Below are 17,309 nucleotides of genomic sequence, written 5' to 3'. Positions count from 1 at the left end.
TCTGCTCTAAGTGCTGCCTCTGTGTGTATGTATATATTGTAGTTTGCAAATTGAAGCCTAGTCGGTAATATCAGAGCACTCTATGGGATTAAACACATGCTCTAAGTAACCAGAGCAAATTGATAATGCTAACTGTAAGAAAGCATGTGAGCGAAATATGCAATTACATGACATTTTGATTAATACCCTAGGGGTTTTTACATATTGCACAGTCATTCAATTTTAATTGCCAAGGAAAGGACAGTATCTTCTGGGAGACAGCTACTGTCCTGGCTGGCAGCACGGTACAGTTAGCAGGACATCGGACAGTTGGTCTGGAAAACTGGCTTCCCATGTCTCAGAACCCTTTGAGACAGAACATTGTTCAGATACATGTTGGTGTCTTTTTGCTCTAAATTCACTTTCATAAAAAAGAGGTGATTGGGGGGGGAAAGGGTCCTGGGGTCAGCTGCTGGCTAAATGGTAAAAGAAATTATTCTTACACTTTAATGTATACTGAAGTTCACAGTCAGCCTCAAATAAGTTATCTAAGTAAATAATGGAAAGACTACTTCTAGTGCTTCATATTAGCCCACATGACTTAGATTTGAAGGCTGAAGGGTAACAAATACATATTTGCTTTGTTAAAGTCTGAACTGTTAAAGGTAAGCAGCCAGTACAAACCCAAATGTAAATATCCTTGTTAGAATCCACACAAAGGGCCCTTTAAAACAGTGAATCACTTAAGTACATGCTGGGCATTTTGGTTTTTGGATACTTTTGTTGAAGTTTTGTTCCTTCAGACAGTTACAATTTCTGCTTATCTGGTCCATCTGTATGCTTTCTCTTACCTCTTCTGTTCCTTGTGTGGATGAGTTTAGGTCAAAGAAACCCAAGATGGGCCTTGATGGAGCAGGCAACTGATGTGAGAGTAAAATCCACTGGGGGAGAGGAGTGGCTGTGTCTACACATCAGTTCTCGAGCAGAAACAAGAACCTCCCTTAGTGCAATGCGCTAATTTGCTGTCCAACTAGATGAGCGTCTGCAGTCAGGCTGTGGACAGCTACTCTGGGTGCTCCGGCTTGCAAGCAAGTCTGCTCAGCACAAAACATCAAGCATGTTCAAGGGAGCACCTTCAGCTTCCCGTGGCTGTGCTGAGCCCTGTGCTGCAGCTCTGCTGCTGGCAACAGCCAGAGGTGCAGTGGGAACACAGTGTAGCCACAGCTTCCCCTGCAACGTCCCGTCCTTTGGGGTTTCACACACAAAGCAGCCAGTCCCTGCTTTCACCAGCATGGTGGATTGCTCATTAGACTCTGTTTTACATTGATTTTGTGTGATTAAACTAGTTAATACCTATAACTAATGAAAAATCAGTATTTCCTGGAGATCTCTTGAAAAGAAACACATTTTTCTGCAGACTATATGCTTTGATTGATATAAGATTTAATCTACTCAATCTAAAATTAACTTTAATGCTTTTCATGTAGGAATTACTTCTGCTAAGATTTTTAACTTGGACAATGTTCACAAAGGTAAGGTTCAAAGAGGAATGCTGAACATCTTTTGTCAGCATGTCATCCTGAATTCAGATCCCACAGACTCGCTCTCTTTGTAAAGCATGGTCACATCCTCATTTTATCCCCTTGCGACAGGATAATCAATACAAAATCCTGTCTATGTAGTGGTTTCAACTACAGTTAGGTGAAGGATTCTGGCCTACAGAAACAAAACTAGGAAACAATTGAAAGATAAATTTTCCTGTGGGAATTGGACATTTCAGCTTCTGTACTGCCATGTTTTGAAACAGTAACATTTAACAGTAAAATTGTCATTAATTTTTATAAGATTTATGTTAAAAACCCATACGATTCTTTGAAATACTTGTTCCTCTGCTAGCAGGTTCATTACTGAGTAATAGCATAAATAACACTAAAGCCCTGATAATGAAGCCTCCTGCAAAATACTAAGTTTTGCCTCAGCAAAACTTTCCATAGAAGATTTGACTCAGTTATTTTTAAGATTGGAAACACCGTAATGACATACTAACATCACCAACTGCACATAATATTAGCTGTAGAAATCCACACCATTAATCTTATATTTTTCTTCATAAATTACTTAATCCCACATCTGACCTTCCATTTATTCTGTAAGGTAGATAATGATTTTTAGACTCTTGGCTAAATGTTCTTATAAAAGCTCTCTGTCCTGGCTCCAGGTATGGTTCTAGAGCCTATTAAGACTTTTTAGTTAGATATTCAAAGCAGTTAATGTATCAGACCACAGGTATACTAAAGTGCAAGCTTCAGCCAACCAGCAACTGGGGGAGCTGCTTACCACTTAGCATAGATCAGTGTCCACTTCAAACATTTCTAAAGCCTGAGGAAAGCAAGATGTGAAATAAGCTTCCAGTGATCAGAACAGATCCAGGTTGTGTAGAGAAACACAATCCTTAGAAGCAAAACTAGTTGTTTTTGTTTATCTCTTTAAATTGATTTGGAATATCCTGCATGCATATGTCTCTATAGAGAGGAAGAAAAAAAAGGAAAAGTGTGAGGGGGACTGCTGTAGGTTAACACTTTGGAGGTAAGAAGATCTTGATAGACAGTTCCTTCTTTTCATGCTGCCCTGCCTTCCTACAGGTTTTAGCTCTGATAGCTGTTTGAAGCACTTTTTTACTTTTTAAAATTCAGCTCAAACCAAACAGGTTAGGTGGCATGTATTTCTAACTGAACGGCAGGTACAAGGGGAGCACATGAGAACTGCCTGTATTCTTGCTTATGCCTCTTCAGCTTCATTGGTGTGAACACTGACCTATCTTCAAGTGTGCTAATTACTGAATTTTAACGGTTTTGGATGGATCTGTACGAAATGGCTACAGCACCAGAATGTGCTGCCTTCTCCCTTCTGAGCAGTCTGAGTAGTTCTCTGAGCCCCAGAAACTACATTTGAGACACTCAGCCCTGGAACTGATTGCTGTGCTAAGAAAGAGCATTATCATTATCATCATCATCATCATCATTATTTAGCATAAGGCAACACAACTTCCAAATGCCTTTAATTGTCTTAAAACTGCATGACTTTTAAGAGTAGGTGTTAATCCTAAAGTCATTCAGAAGTACCTCACTTCTGAATTTATTACAGGTGCTTAGATATCTAAGAGATACTTGTACTATGTAAAATAATGAAATAGTGTCAATGGTGATGTTTCACCATTTAACAAAGTAAATTTGACATAAATATAAGGCAAGCAGAATTAAGGGATATTACAAGCCTGTGGGGACAGCTAAGGATCACACAGTTAATGCTGGAAATAAACACACAGTTCTATTTTTGTGAAAAGGCATGTTAGTCTTATCTGAATAATCTTGCCATAGAGCACTTAAAATAAAATAAACACAAAAGTAAAGTAACCAGAATATCAGAGCAAAACAAACTGCTCTCAGCTGCTTTCATAGGTAGATCCACTGTAGCATATTTATAAATGGGTTCTCTATTCTTTTATTCTTTCTCTGATTCTGTTTTGGACATATCTGCGTTATAAATGCCGAAAAACTATTCTTTTTTCTTTTTGTCACAGAGCTGATTACATGGAAAATAAAATGTTTCTCCTTTTCTTCCTACCTTTGCGTTGGTAGAAAAAAAATATAAATAATGCTGTCCCCTCAAGATGTGGGTGTAATGGCACATTTAGCTTTGTAGGGGAAGGGAGCATTTCAGGCAGTCAGGTTTTTCTATATATTCTTAACAAAACCAGTTAAAACTCCGTTGTGGGGCTTGCAGGGGCAGAACAGTTCAAGACAGGAGTTATACAGCCCCATCAGTTTTGATTACTTTTACGAAGAAATTACTAGAGGAGCTTTCTAAAAGCACCATTCCATTTCTGTGCCACGTGCAATTGGTTATTTCTGTGGGAAAAGCGGCATGACACCTGCTCCTGCATGGAGCTGTGGTAAAGGCTCGCTTCTGCGCCAGTGCGAGGTGCCTCCTTCAGCTTATTAAAGCTTTACGTAGTCAGGCACTCATGGAGAAACTTTGAGAGGAATAGAGGAATGCATCTTGTAACGCGTTCTGAACTCTGTGCCCGGCTTTACATGTTTCCTCTGGTTGGAAGGGGTTTTTTCGTTACTGAGGTTGTTTGGTTTCTATTTAATAATGGCCATGCCGAGCAGCCACATAACAATCTGTGAAGGTTTACATTTTTTCAATGCACTTCAGTTTCCTAAAAGAGATTTTCAAGTACCAGGCTCTTCAGTTTAAACTCTTGAAAATGCTGGAAGTCGAGAGAAGTTCAACTAGAAACCAGCAGCCCACGCCCCGACATCTCCCGCTGGGAGCACGGCCGCCCCAAGGCAGCCATCGGTAGCTGCTGGGCAGTCACGGCGTTCTCCTCCTCAGCCGGCGTTTCCCGCAGCTTCTCCGGCGGGGCCTCTGGGCGCTCGGCTCGGCGCGCGGGAGCCTCCGCGGGCCGCGCTGCGGGCGGCAGCACTCGCTGCCCCGGCCGCGCGCCGCCAGGGGGCGCCCGAGCGCGCCTCCCCCGGGGGGCGAGCGGGGCCGAGCGGCGCCGAGCCTCCCGCGCCGCCCCCCGCCCGCGCACGGCGCGGCCGGACCGCTCCTCTCCGCTCCGCAGTGCCCGGCTCCGCACCGCCCCGCACCTCTGCGCTCCGCCCCGCACGGCCGCCGCACAACTGCGCTCCGCTCCGCTGCGCCAGCGGGAGCCGGCCGCGGAGGCGCCGAGGATGCTGCCCCTCAGCCGCGGGCGGCCCCGCCGTCGGCAGCACCCGCTGCTCCTTCTGTCAGCGCTGCTCTGGGCGCCGGCGCTGGTGGCTTTCAACCTGGATGAGGAGAAGCTGACGGTGTACAGCGGGCCCCCGGGCAGCTACTTCGGATACTCGGTGGACTTCTACATCCCCGACCCCAGCACGTGAGTGCCGCCGCCAGGGGTGGCGGGGACGGGCCGGGACGCCCCCGGGCCCGGGGAACGCTTTGGGAAGGCGGTGGGCGAACGGCGGCATCGCGCCCGCGGCGTGACAGTGCCCATCGCCCGCCTGTTCTGATCGCCCCGGTGCCCTCCCGGTGTGTTTCGCAGGGTCAGTGTCCTGGTGGGAGCTCCCAAAGCCAACACCACGCAGCCAGATATCGTGGAAGGAGGAGCGGTGTATTACTGCGCCTGGCCCGCCGCCCGGTGCAGGCAGATCCCCTTCGACAACACCAGTAAGTGCGCGGCTGTCCCGCGGCCAGTGCGGTGTGTGTCGCGCCGCCGTGCCCGGGTCCCCCTCGGCTCCTCCGCGATCCCTTTACTTGGGTCGCTTTGATCCGAGTATCTGCGCTTCGCCGGAGAAATCCCGCTCCTGGGAGTCTGAATGCATGTGCTCTTGCGGGGAATGGTTCAATGGTCCCCAGGGAAATAACAGGACTGTGACCTCCAGCATGAGCAGTTCATCTTAATAACTGCCTTTTTTTTTTTTTTTCCCTTCTTCTTCTTCTATGAAGGGCATTTGTTGCAGATTCCTGCTTTTGAAAACACTTTTGCATGTTCAGAAGGCAAAGCCCCAAAAGCCTTGTCTCAAACGTCTCTGAACCTTGGAAATAACAGGATTTCTAGTCTTTGCTGCTAGTTTCAACGAGGGGATTTCTGGCTGTTCAGATGGATGAAGTGCCTCGTGTGGGATACTTATTTAATTCTATTCAGAAAGCAAGAGTTTCAGAACAGTGAAGCTAGATGTAAACCGATTTAGGCACAATGTGGATAGATTATATCCACTTCCAAAATCCCATGACAGATGTTTCTTATTTAATTAGAGGGAACACACGTTTTAAACAATTCAAGCTGTTTATGCTTTCTGTTGTCTCTTTATAGGTCTTGAAAATAATTTAAACCTAGTGTTTGCAGAGTCTTCAAAACTGATTCCTTTATTTAGGCAGACTTTGACAGTTTCACCATTAAGCAAAAGTTATTCTTTAGGTTATATTTAATCTTAATATTTGTGGTTTATTGAAATGGGAACACATTTTTTTTTTTCTGAAAGCACTAGTTAAATTATAAGAGCTCACTTAACTGTAGCAAATAAACACAGCAGTTCTTTACTCCTCCCAACTCCCACAACCCACATCCTATTACTGTGTTAGTGTCTAGGAGCACTGAACAGGATGACTGTCCCATGATGCTGAGCATTCTTCCCAGACTGAGTGATAGTTCAGGTGCGTGTATATGGTTACTTGGGCAGGTAAAGCTATGTACAGCATCTGGTTATGTATGGAAATGGAAATGTACATAGACAGTATGCGCACATTATTTTAATTGTGATATGTCCTGAGTGTACATATTTAAAATAAAATGAGGAAATAGAGGAAATATTCATGTATTTCCCATCTTATGGTTAGATAGTTCATGTAACAAAAGTGGAACGTATTAGCTATACAAAATAATTTCAAGTTTGAATATAAAACTTACAGACCAAATGAAAATTCCAGCACGTTTTTGAAGGGGAGTTTTGAAAAATTAATGAAAGTCTAGTGATGAAACTAGAAGGACATCTGACTTTCCTATGGGAAACATGGGACAGTTCCATACTCTTTGCAGAGATGTCCTTTTGCAGAAAACTATGTTTTGAATAAAGGCACAAACAAACTGAAGAATATCAGTAAGGCTTTGGACTGTATCACACAACTATTCAGCTTGGAATCTCCAGAGGGCGGTTCATTCAGTCTTGCTGAGATGGTTGTGTCCATAGGTAGAATCCTGACATGTAGACAGCTGAAGTCCAGCCAGAGAGCAACCATTGTGTAGGCAGAGATGTCTTGTGGGAGGGATGGCAGCATAGACAGGTTTTGCAGTGTTGTCCCTGGCTCTCTTATTCCAGTCCCAAGGGCAGTAAAGGTGTCATTTGGCACAATTCAGCAATGTCCTGTAGACAAGGACCCCAGGAAGGTTTGCATGGCTTGTACCAACCCCTTCATTCTTCATTGCCAGCAACAGAAAGGCCATCCCCAATAAGCTTTAGGTGACTCCTTTTGCTGATGTGTGGATGTATATTTCATGTCATTTTTTTCTCTCCCAAACTCACTATTTACAGGATCGAGTTTTCCTTCTTTTCCACTCTTCCACCAAGCAGAGTAGTACACATGAGCTCTATCCTAGGTGAAACTATTTCAAATAGTCTGTCACACGGTTTCTTTTGAAGCCTTTAGCTATTTTATGCCTACTAGGACTTAGTCCTTAGTAAATACATGGAGTGTTTTCAATTCATGGCTCTTTCTTGTACAGACATTTTGTACTCATTATATCTTCTCCTACAACATCACTCAGAAATATTGATATTCCCACTTTTTTTATTCTGATAAACAGAAAAAAGTCAGTCCAGGTTGTCGAAGATCATACAGGAAGTTGATGATGATACTGGTAACTGACTTGGGAGTTTTTCTTCTTCTTCCAGTGCCTTAACCACAAGATTCTTCTTTCTTCCAAAACAGAAACACTCAAAAGTTGTTAGAAGACTAAAAGTTGAGTTGTAGCAGCTTTAATTTTAAAGATTAATGCTTCATGCCTCATAGGAGATCTTTAAAAGTCTTGTAGAGCTTTGGAAATGTTTTCTGAAACAAAACAGAAGAACTACAGAGGCTGCTTCAGAGCTGAAAGATTTCATTTTGATGCATTTTTATACAAAGCTTCCATTTTTCAATACTTTCTTCTTAGTTCTAACTAAATAATATCTCTTTCATTTCGATTAGCTAAGCAAAGCACAATAAAAGAAACAAAACTACTGAATAATTTGTAGCATTCTTAATTAAGTTCAGAAGTAAAAACTGAGTGGAACTGAAAAGAAAGGGAGAGTATAATGTAACACTTAAAAGGCAGTGTGAACCAACAAGTAGATAAAGAATTTTCTAAATCTGCATTTTTCAGCCTCAGAAGGTCAGTGGGGAGGACTTCTAAATTCTAATGAATTGTTAAAGTAAAGCAGATTCATATATACTATATCCGAAGTTCAATATGTGAAATTGCTTCAGGTCACAGAAACTAAAATTTTCACTATTACATAAAAATTCAAGAGATTAACAAATCCAAGAGGTTGAAAGACAGTGGCTTAAATTACATATGAGCAGGAGGGCTCATGTCTTCTGTTTCTGAGGACTGAATGCACAGATGAAGCTCAGGTATGTTGCATTCAGTGCAAGTTATGTTTTGCCCTTGAGGAGAGAACATACAGTGAGTATACTTGGATGATACTTGGAGTTTTACTGCCACAAACAAGTAACTTAAGTGGACATCTAATTGGTAAGATTCATATGTAACTGCACAGATTATTTCTCTCTTTCCACAAGAATAGCACACCTAATTTCAAGAGAGGTTATTTGTTTGCAAAGGCTTTCATGTTATTTGTATTAACACTGTTACTATCTTGGTCCTACTAAATGAAAATAGTGTGGACACTGACTAGCATTCTGTTATGGCTTTAGTCAAGATTCTGAATGTTTTCAAATATCATGGTGTGGATATGAGGGAACCAAGTAAGTGACAGACACCTTAGTTAAAAACTTAGTCTTGCTTAGGTTAATTTTATGATGTTCAGTGCTGAGATAGAATGGTTTTTGGTTCTGTAAAGGCTCTTTGGTTGAAGGGATTTGTTTATTTAATTAGTTATGTGAGAAATATATTTTTATTTTTAAAATAACGGAAGTGTTACTTAAAAAAAAGTCATTCTATATCCTGAGCCATAGAGTCACGAAGGAAGAACACGAGTGCCAGGCCTAACTGAATCTGACATCCTGACACTGGTAGGAGACAACTGCAGTGTTCCCCAGTGGATCAGGGATATGACACTGCAGGGGATGCACCCACAGTCACTGGTAAGGTGCAGCTAACCTCCCTGTTACCACACAGACTGTGGCACTCAGTATTAAACTTTGGGTTTTGGATCATGTAAGCTTTAAATGACAAAAGAAAAGTCTGGTTTATGAAGCCCCCTTACTCTTTTAATTTTTCCTCAGAGACTAAGATCAGGTGAGGGAGTAGATGCTGTATTCCCAATGAATGATACAAAAAACCTTTAAAAACTGCATGACTACTTCTGAGTGCCATGTTCAACCTGTCAAACACAGACTGAGCTGCTTACTACTAGCAGTGATACTCAAAACCAAGACATCTGCTGAAATCATCTCTGTGGCACTGTGCATGTGTTAGGATGCTCAAGATGGTCTGAGTGCTGTGAGCAGCTGCATAACCTGTATCATTGTGGAACTGTATGTGGACTACACTACCCTGCTGAGAAGATGGCTTAACTGGAGTTAGTAGAGGTGCAGGAGTATCTGAAGCCCATTCCTAAAAGCCACATCACCCAACTGAAGTTGCTCTAGAGGTAGTTGTCCCAGATGGTTACTAATTTCTCAGGCCACCTATCTCTGTTCTTCATAGTAGCTAACCCAGAGGTTTCCAAAGCAATGAGATTATTTACTTGCATCAATAATTAATCCTACTGATGAAAAAGCATTCCTGACAAGCAACAGAGGGGCAAAGGAGGGAAGGAGGGTGAAATTTTGTCATGTAGGATTAGAGCTGACCCATCCATAAGCAAGTCATGTAACTGGATGTTCCCATATGGGTTGGCCAGTGAAATGGCCTGCAGCCAGGAAGGGGCTTTAGCAGGGGCTCTCTGTGTTTCCTGCCGTTGATACAGCACTGACTCTGCAGTCCCATGTTTGCATTTCTTTAAAGCTCCCTAAATCTGTGTGCCAGGGTCAAGGCTCTGGGAAGAAGCTCAAAAGCACTGCCCTTGAAAGCACAATGGGTGCTTTGACCTGCTCCACTGCAGCATGGAACTGAGATAAAGTATAATGGAAAGGCTTTTAGTATCCCCTTACTCCAGGAAATATAGATTGAAGGGCAGTGACTCTTCTCCCTTGTTTCCGTACTTTGTGAAGTTGTCCGGTTGCATTGCAGTGTAAGGCTGTGATACTCTGAAACTCAATGAGAGGACAGGGGAAACAAGCATTGGCATCATATTAAAGGCTTGTGGTCTGTCTTTCCTTCTTACCTACACAAAGCTAACTTCAGTTTCTTCTGTATGAAATGGGTTTACAATGACTATTTCTGCCTTAACACTGAGGTAGAGTTACCAGGTCTTTGTTTCAGCTGTGTGCTCTTTCATTCAGCTGCCAGGAGAGGTAGCAGGAGAGCAATATCAAGAAAACTTTCTCCTCTCTTGATGAACTAGGAAACTTCTGAATCGTTCAAAGCATCTTGCAGCCAGAAGCAGACTTAAATACCCCCTAAAGTGCACTGTTGCTTTTGAAATCTGGTAAAAAGTTGATAGTTTGGATTTTGGAAACTTATTATAAAGGTCACTTTTAGTTGTAATACTTGATAGACTGCATCAAGTTCTTATATTTTAAATTAGGTTCTGAAGGCAGAATTTTAGATACCACTTCCCTTAAGTTTCCAGAACACACTGGGGTGTTTTCTTTGCTATCAGTTAACTTTACCAGTTTTACTAAAATAGGTTATATTTTTCTAAACTAGCTGGAAAAAATCTGAACAGCCTCTGAAGAGGAGCAGGGAAGGGGGATGTAAATCAGTTCTGACCAAGCGTGCAGTTGATAAAAAACATGAGCTAATCTGGCCAGAAGTTGAGCTGATTGTAACAGAACCCAGGTACTCTATAAGGAAAAGATGTATTGTGGGACTCAAGAGCTTTAGTTACATGAAAAAATCATTAGCTGTTGAGATAGTAAGATTCTGGGGAAAACTTAGAATCCTGTTATAAAACAGAATTTGCATCTCAAGATAAATTGCTGAGAGAGAACTTTGTTGTACTTTTAAATGTGGACACTTTTTAGTCCACTATGCCAGTAAGACCTTATCTGGAACGTCATGATTCACTTGTAGCATTCTGATTTATAGTAGACCCTCATGAGTTTCTTTTGTAAGTCTCAGCCTTATCTAAAGAAAGGAAAAAGTACTCTTAGCTATGTTGGTTCAAGCCCTGAGGGCTTAATTTGTTTTTGATCAGATTTTATTTAGGGAAAAAATCCTACTGAGTTTGACGATTTCAGTTTGGTTTTTTTTTTTATTCATGGAATGAAAGTCCAAATAAAGCTCTCTAGATACGATCTATTAAATTAAAATGACTCATATGAATAGCAGCTAAGTTGCAGTAAAAAACAGAAATAAAATAGATGGTTGCAGAACCAGATAACTCTAAATATAGAAGCAGCTCTTCTCATCGTGACAGCATTTTGCATATCCTTACTGTTTCTCAACACTACGAAGTCCCTTTTTTCCCCCAGCTTTAATTAAAAGCAATTGTTTGGCTTAGTTCATACCTAGTGTTTAACTTTGCATTTGAATTCTGTCTCTCTGGTGAGGGTCTAATATCAATGACCCTGTGAAAGTTACTGAATTACCTTTGTTTTGTAATGGGTGGTATCATTGGACTCTTAGGGTAGTGATACGGTGGTAGGATTGTCAGGATTGCCTCGTTTCCCTCACTTCTAGAATATGGGAGCAAGTATGCCAGTACAAACCCTTCCTCTCCCTCTTCCCTTCTGTAAGCCAGAACACTAATGATGCAGCGGAGCTGATTTCAAAGTTAACTGCGGTTGCCCGGGGCCTTTTGTAGCCAGCTTCACCCCAGACTGGAGATCCATAGTCTTTCTGGGGAATCTCTTAAGATTTATTCAGAAATTCCGTTGCTGCAACTTGCGTCTTGTTGCCCCTTTTCCTTTTGCTGCATATCTCAAATGGGAGTTTGGTACTCTCTTCTTTCTACCTATTGAACAGCGTATGAAGCACAAATAGATATTTGTTTTTTCTCTTCTTTGGGCCAAACACCTTCAAGTACTGATGTCTCAAAACTGTACATAACATTCCAAGTGTAGTCTCCATGTCAGGGATATTCACTTTCCTTTACCTGAATAAATTTATGGAAATATTTGTTTGTTTTATGTGTTTGTATTCACATTTTATACAAATATGGATAGATTTAGGTGATTATTCACCTCTACTCTGTGTATATATAATGATGTACAAATATATGAAATCCATGTATTGCATTTTATTCCACCTATATTTTTTATATGATGAAAAATATGCATAGGTACATACATACACAGATATATCAAAACTGGTATTTGAAAGGGATTTCCCATCATGGATGTAGGCACAGATCTGAGTGTAACAGAACCTGCTGCAGATGCCTGGTTAATGGACATCTGTGTTCATCCAGTACATACAGGGAAATACACACAGAGCATTTAGACATAATACTTTCCAAAATTCCAGGATGGTGAAAACTTATCTGAAAGAGCTGCAGGTGTATTACATAGACAGACATTTTACTTTGATTAGAAGCATTGTTTTCCTGTGTTAAGTTTGATTACAATATTTTCACGGAATCACAGAATCACTTAAATTGGGAAAGACCTCTAAGATAATGGAGTCCAACCTTTGAGTGATCACCACCTTGATTTACTTTTGTTCATTTGAGTATTTTCAAATTATAAAAGATGACGCATTTTTTACTTGCAGTTTCCAAGAGCTGAAAGAATCACAGTAAGTTGCTACCAATGTTTGCCCATACATCTCTTATGCAGGTATTGATTAATATAAAAAAGAAATACTGGTAAGGGAAATGTTTTATTCGTGCCTATTAAACTATTTATAATGTGCTGACAGTGACTCAGAGGAGACCAGTTCCCATAGAAAGCACCAAATTTATCCTAATGTGTAAATGATGGATTTGCACTTGCTCTAGATTCAGGCTTTAATTCCTACAAGGGAATCTGCACTATTGCTCTGAACATAGCTTTGCTTTTTGCTGTCCGAACTCAAATTTTTCTACTTGTCCAGCTACTGTTTTGGCAATGTAAGGGGCTTTTTTTTTGCCTTTGGTAGCCCCTAGGCACCTCAACTAATAAACTGGGTGAAGGAATGATAGTTTTAATAACCGTATTTCTGTATCTCCAGAGCTGCTTCTGAAGATGGATTGTGGGGCAGTACATGTACAGGAGTCATGACTCCTGCAGTAGAAAATGAGGTGCTTTGGGTTTGCTGGAATGCAATTTAAGGATGTCCTCATACCTAAATTTATATTTATAAATCTCTGTTCTTTGCATACTCCTGATTGTCTGGGCCTTAGTCTGCAATACAGTCTTAGGCAGTACAATTATGAGTGACTCCGGAGCTGCATCTCAAGCCAAATTTGCGAGTCATCCAGACTGTTGACCATCTGGAACAGCTCCTGGGCTGGCTCTGAAGCAATCCAGCTGGTACTCAGGCACTCCTTGAACCTCTCTGTGGACACGCTCAGGCGTTGTGTGCCCAGGCCAGCTGCTGCCTTGTACTCTTGCTATCCTTGCACTAGTGTCACATAACATGATACAAGATAGCCTGGACTCCTTCCTAGAAGGGGCCAGGCATTCTCCTCCAGAAGAGAAGTGTTGGGGTCCCTCCCCTGCCGTGTAGCCCTGGGAGAGGGGCCCTGAGGGCACAGACACGGGGCTTCCCTGCCCCTGCTCAGCCTCGTTCCCATTGGTTGGTTTGTGTTCCCTGCGCGGGCAGAAGGACCCTTGGTCCTGTGACTGGAACAGTTCCTGGGCAGAGCTCCGGCCATGCGGCTGGAGAAATAAACATCTCTGAAACAGCTATCAAGAATCTTGTCTGTCCATATATATTTCCTTTCCACGGGACTCCTGGTTTGATATATGCGTGTTGCAGGATCCCCACTGCAACAGAGAAGATGGTATTTGAATGCAAAAATTCACACCAAGTTTTCACTGCTCACAAAAATATGGCTGTGGGTAAGTATAGACTTAGCCTGTGGGCCTCAGATGCCCATAAATAGCACAAAGAGAGATATTTCCCTGTCATATAATGGTGTTATCAGGATACAGGCATGCTACTTTTTGAAATGCGTAGATAATGCTGTTTTGAGGAACATAGAGATTTTTTTTTTTTTAATTGAATTGGAATTTATCTGGGTAAATTAATAGCTTTTATCTGAGTCTAATCTAAGCTGGTCATCCATGGCTATCTACAGTTAGTTAAAAAAAGGTACCTTTAGGCCATGATTCTTCTGACCTTCTCAGAGTTTTGCTTTAGGAGGAGAAGAACAGGCTTAGATCATGTGCTCAGATGTAAGTGGATGACTCGCTCAGAAGTGGACAATTGCAGCAGGGTACAGTAATGACACCTTGTGTCTATTCAGACAAGTTAGTTGCGTATGGAGCTTTATTTTGCCAAAGTTACATGGGAAGCAGTAGCTGTTGTATAGCATTCTGAAATCCTGATCAGTTGTCACATCCAAAAGACTAAACTGTATTTTAAGGCACAACCTCAGAAACTGGGAATATGACTCCATAGGTCTAGCAAGGATGCTGAACAAAAGTGATCAGAAAATTTCTATCAAAAGAGATTTATCTGGGGAAAAAACTATTTGTTAATTTGCGTGTCTGTAATATTTTTCAAATTATTTTATAATGAAAATCCCATGCCACATGATGAAGTATTCCTACTATGCCATATGCCACTAAATGGGGTGGGATTCTGTGTGTGTGTGTGTACAGTTCTTGCAGATTTACTGGTAAATTCAGCTGTGGTTTTATAAATCCTGCAAATGGTTGTCCAAGTTTTAAAATTTAACTTCTTTTCAAATGTTGGTATGCTTTGCCAGTAGACAAGTATGTTGTTTTGATTGAAAATGTAAGCTCCTTTTAAGTTAGAATACTGGTCACAAGTATCCTCAGAGCCAGGCTAGCATTGGCTGCTGTAAGCTGGCTGTGGCTGATTTTCAAGCTTCAAAAGCTTTGTTTCTATCAAGATCCCATCTGTGGACATTGATCATGTTCAGATCTGCTGGAGCATTAAAAAAAGAAACCTTTAAAGTCTGAAAGGGTCTGGCTTCACTGGAAAAAATAATTGAAATAGTGTTGCCAACAACTAGGTAGAAGCTGGCAGCTCCTACGATGCTCTGTGTCAAATACGTTGTCTCTCACATCCACACAAGTTTAGGCCGAACTTCAATAAAATATGTTTTTAAAATTATTATTTTTAGAGTAATTTTAAATTATACTTCCTGAATTTTTAAGAGCTAAATATTCCTGAAATTTATCTCCCTAAGCATGGACTTCAATAGTAGCTTCTGTAATCGGCACAGCACAGAAGCAAATACTTGTACGAAGGAAGATGTTTCCTCAGAGACTTTCAAACTTTAAAAGATTCATTCTCATTCAATTTTCCCTCATGTTTATTAGGAAAAAATACAGAGATATAGTACCCTTGTTCTCCAGGTATGATGCATTTTTCTTTCTAATTTGGTTTACAACATTTATGAGGTTACCATAAGCTGAATTCAGTGGTGAGCTAACATCCTAGAAAACGTTCAGGTATCTCTTGTATTCCTGCTGGGCAAATCCCAAGTAGTGATAACTTTTTAAAATGTTGACTGTATTTTTTCTCAGTTATTTAAAAATGTATGTAAATCCACAGAATATAGTCTGACACTGCTTTTTTTTTTTTAACATTCCAAGGTAAACAGTATATGGTTTTATTTTCACTTAGAGTGACTAAAAAGGGTTGATTCTTCAGAAATCCCTCCTGATAGGAACCAGAAACAAACATAAGGGAATGCCAATGCAAGGGAGAAGGAGTAATGCCTTGCTTATGTATAAATTGAAAAGTTCATTAGGAATGACTGGTAAGGGAAGAGCATAGCTCATGAACATATGGGAAATCAGTTTACTTCAGAGAACAGAGGGTGAAAGGAGGGGATGTCTGCTTTTTATTAAAACCTGAAATGCATTGTAATTGGCCTGAATCCTTGCCCGGATGGCTTCTCTTCTGCTGACATCTGCAAGAGTGTATATAAAGCAACATTAAGAAGCTGTCCCTTGTGACAGTGTGTACACATGTAATTCTGTTAAAAACTAAGTCCTTTGCTATCTGTAGTGTTGGTCCTTGAATAAGCATGCTGAGAAATGTCATTTGTTTGACAAAAACTAATCATGGAACATGCTTTTTACATGGAAAGTTTCTACCACATCTGAGAAAACTTTTTAGGGCTTTTCACCTATTTTTGTAGATTCTTGTTCATTCTTCATCATAAATTCCAAGTAAACTTTTCTCTTTTTTTGGCAGGGGGAAACACAGCATTTCTTATTCCAGCCGAGTGTATTTTTTTTTTCCTAAAGTTTAAGTGTAATTATTTTGAATTTTAATGTGTGAATTTAAGCTGGTTTCTACTGACCAGTGAAAAAGTTAATTGACACCAGAAAGCCCATTGCCTGTTAAACGGGTTGGATGATGACAAGTGGGTTCAATGTAATATATCCATTAATCTCTTCACTTGTATAGCTCACAGGGTAATACTGTTAAAAATAAGCTGTCAACATACTGCTTCTTTCTTTGTCAGACAACAGGAAAATTAAAGTCAATGGCACCAGGGAACCTATTGAGTTTAAGACAAATCAGTGGTTTGGGGCAACAGTCAAAGCTCATAAAGAAAAAGTTGTGGTAAGTCTTATGCATTTCATATTCATTTGGAGAAAATGTTTATTTTTCTCAAATGTATATATTTAATAGCTGTCTATGTGTACATTATGGAAATAACTCTGATTATTGCATGAATTATAAAACACATGATATATATAATTCAAAAAATGAAAGCAGCCTATAAAATCAGGTTCAACTAATCAAGTGAAGATGATCCCACTGCCATGTGAAAACAGCAGAACATCATATTGTTGTGGAAGTGAATGATGATATTTTTTTAACAGATAATGGACATATTTCAGAGATAACACAGGAACTGATAGCTCTGTGCTCTAAAGTATTTTGTATTATGAAGATATGTATTTAACATGTGGAATATTAAATACAGAATGTAGTGGAATTGCATGTACTTGAATGTAGTGAAATGTTATGAAAACCAAGAACCTCTGTTGATGTTCAGTTAGGAAAACACTTGCCTCTTTTGTCACATTTACATTGTTTTGAGCAGCTGTGTTATAGTCATGGTAAAACAGCTGCAAAAAAAAAGCTGATAAAAACAGCTGATAAAAAAGCTCCAAATAAAGATGGCTGTCAAAATGCAATATCTGCTTTCCAGTTTCACTGAACATTTTACCTGTATTGATAGAGGCCTCCAGCAGTGGGCAGGTGGTAAAGTGCTGGTGATGCTGCTTTTACACAGAGATTTTATATTTCCATTTGCATTAAGGTTTACATTAAAAACAGCACTGAAGTAATTGTGATAAGAATAATTGGTTTGTTCATTATCTTTATTAGTTTTTACAATTACGAAACAAAAATTTACCTTGGAATTTGATTAAAACTT

At 40.5% G+C, this 17,309-nt stretch overlaps 1 protein-coding gene and 1 long non-coding RNA gene across 3 annotated transcripts in view; one reads left to right on the top strand and one right to left on the bottom strand.

Annotated features, from left to right (window-relative positions):
- The first annotated feature begins 4,646 nt into the window (after positions 1 to 4,646).
- The window catches only part of ITGA8 (integrin subunit alpha 8), a 113,528-nt gene continuing 100,865 nt past the window's right edge, over positions 4,647 to 17,309 (top strand). Inside the window, exons 1-3 of the mRNA XM_048306799.1 lie at positions 4,647 to 4,903; positions 5,069 to 5,193; positions 16,386 to 16,486. Of these exons, the coding sequence (XP_048162756.1) occupies positions 4,719 to 4,903; positions 5,069 to 5,193; positions 16,386 to 16,486 (411 nt within the window). The 5' untranslated portion in view covers positions 4,647 to 4,718. The remainder of the gene's footprint in view (positions 4,904 to 5,068; positions 5,194 to 16,385; positions 16,487 to 17,309) is intronic.
- LOC125327373 overlaps positions 5,951 to 17,309 on the bottom strand; it is a 31,389-nt gene continuing 20,030 nt past the window's right edge. Inside the window, exons 3-4 of one of the 2 annotated variants that reach the window (XR_007204189.1) lie at positions 15,766 to 15,824; positions 5,951 to 7,572 (exon numbers count right to left, since the gene is read on the bottom strand). This is a non-coding gene — a long non-coding RNA (uncharacterized LOC125327373). Of the gene's footprint in view, positions 7,573 to 13,728; positions 15,825 to 17,309 lie in introns of those variants that run through there. The other variant, XR_007204188.1, reaches the window with a different exon arrangement.

This window comes from Corvus hawaiiensis, chromosome 1 (genome assembly GCF_020740725.1).
Source record: "Corvus hawaiiensis isolate bCorHaw1 chromosome 1, bCorHaw1.pri.cur, whole genome shotgun sequence".
Lineage (NCBI taxonomy): Eukaryota > Metazoa > Chordata > Aves > Passeriformes > Corvidae > Corvus > Corvus hawaiiensis.
This window is presented reverse-complemented; position numbering and strand designations above follow the sequence as displayed.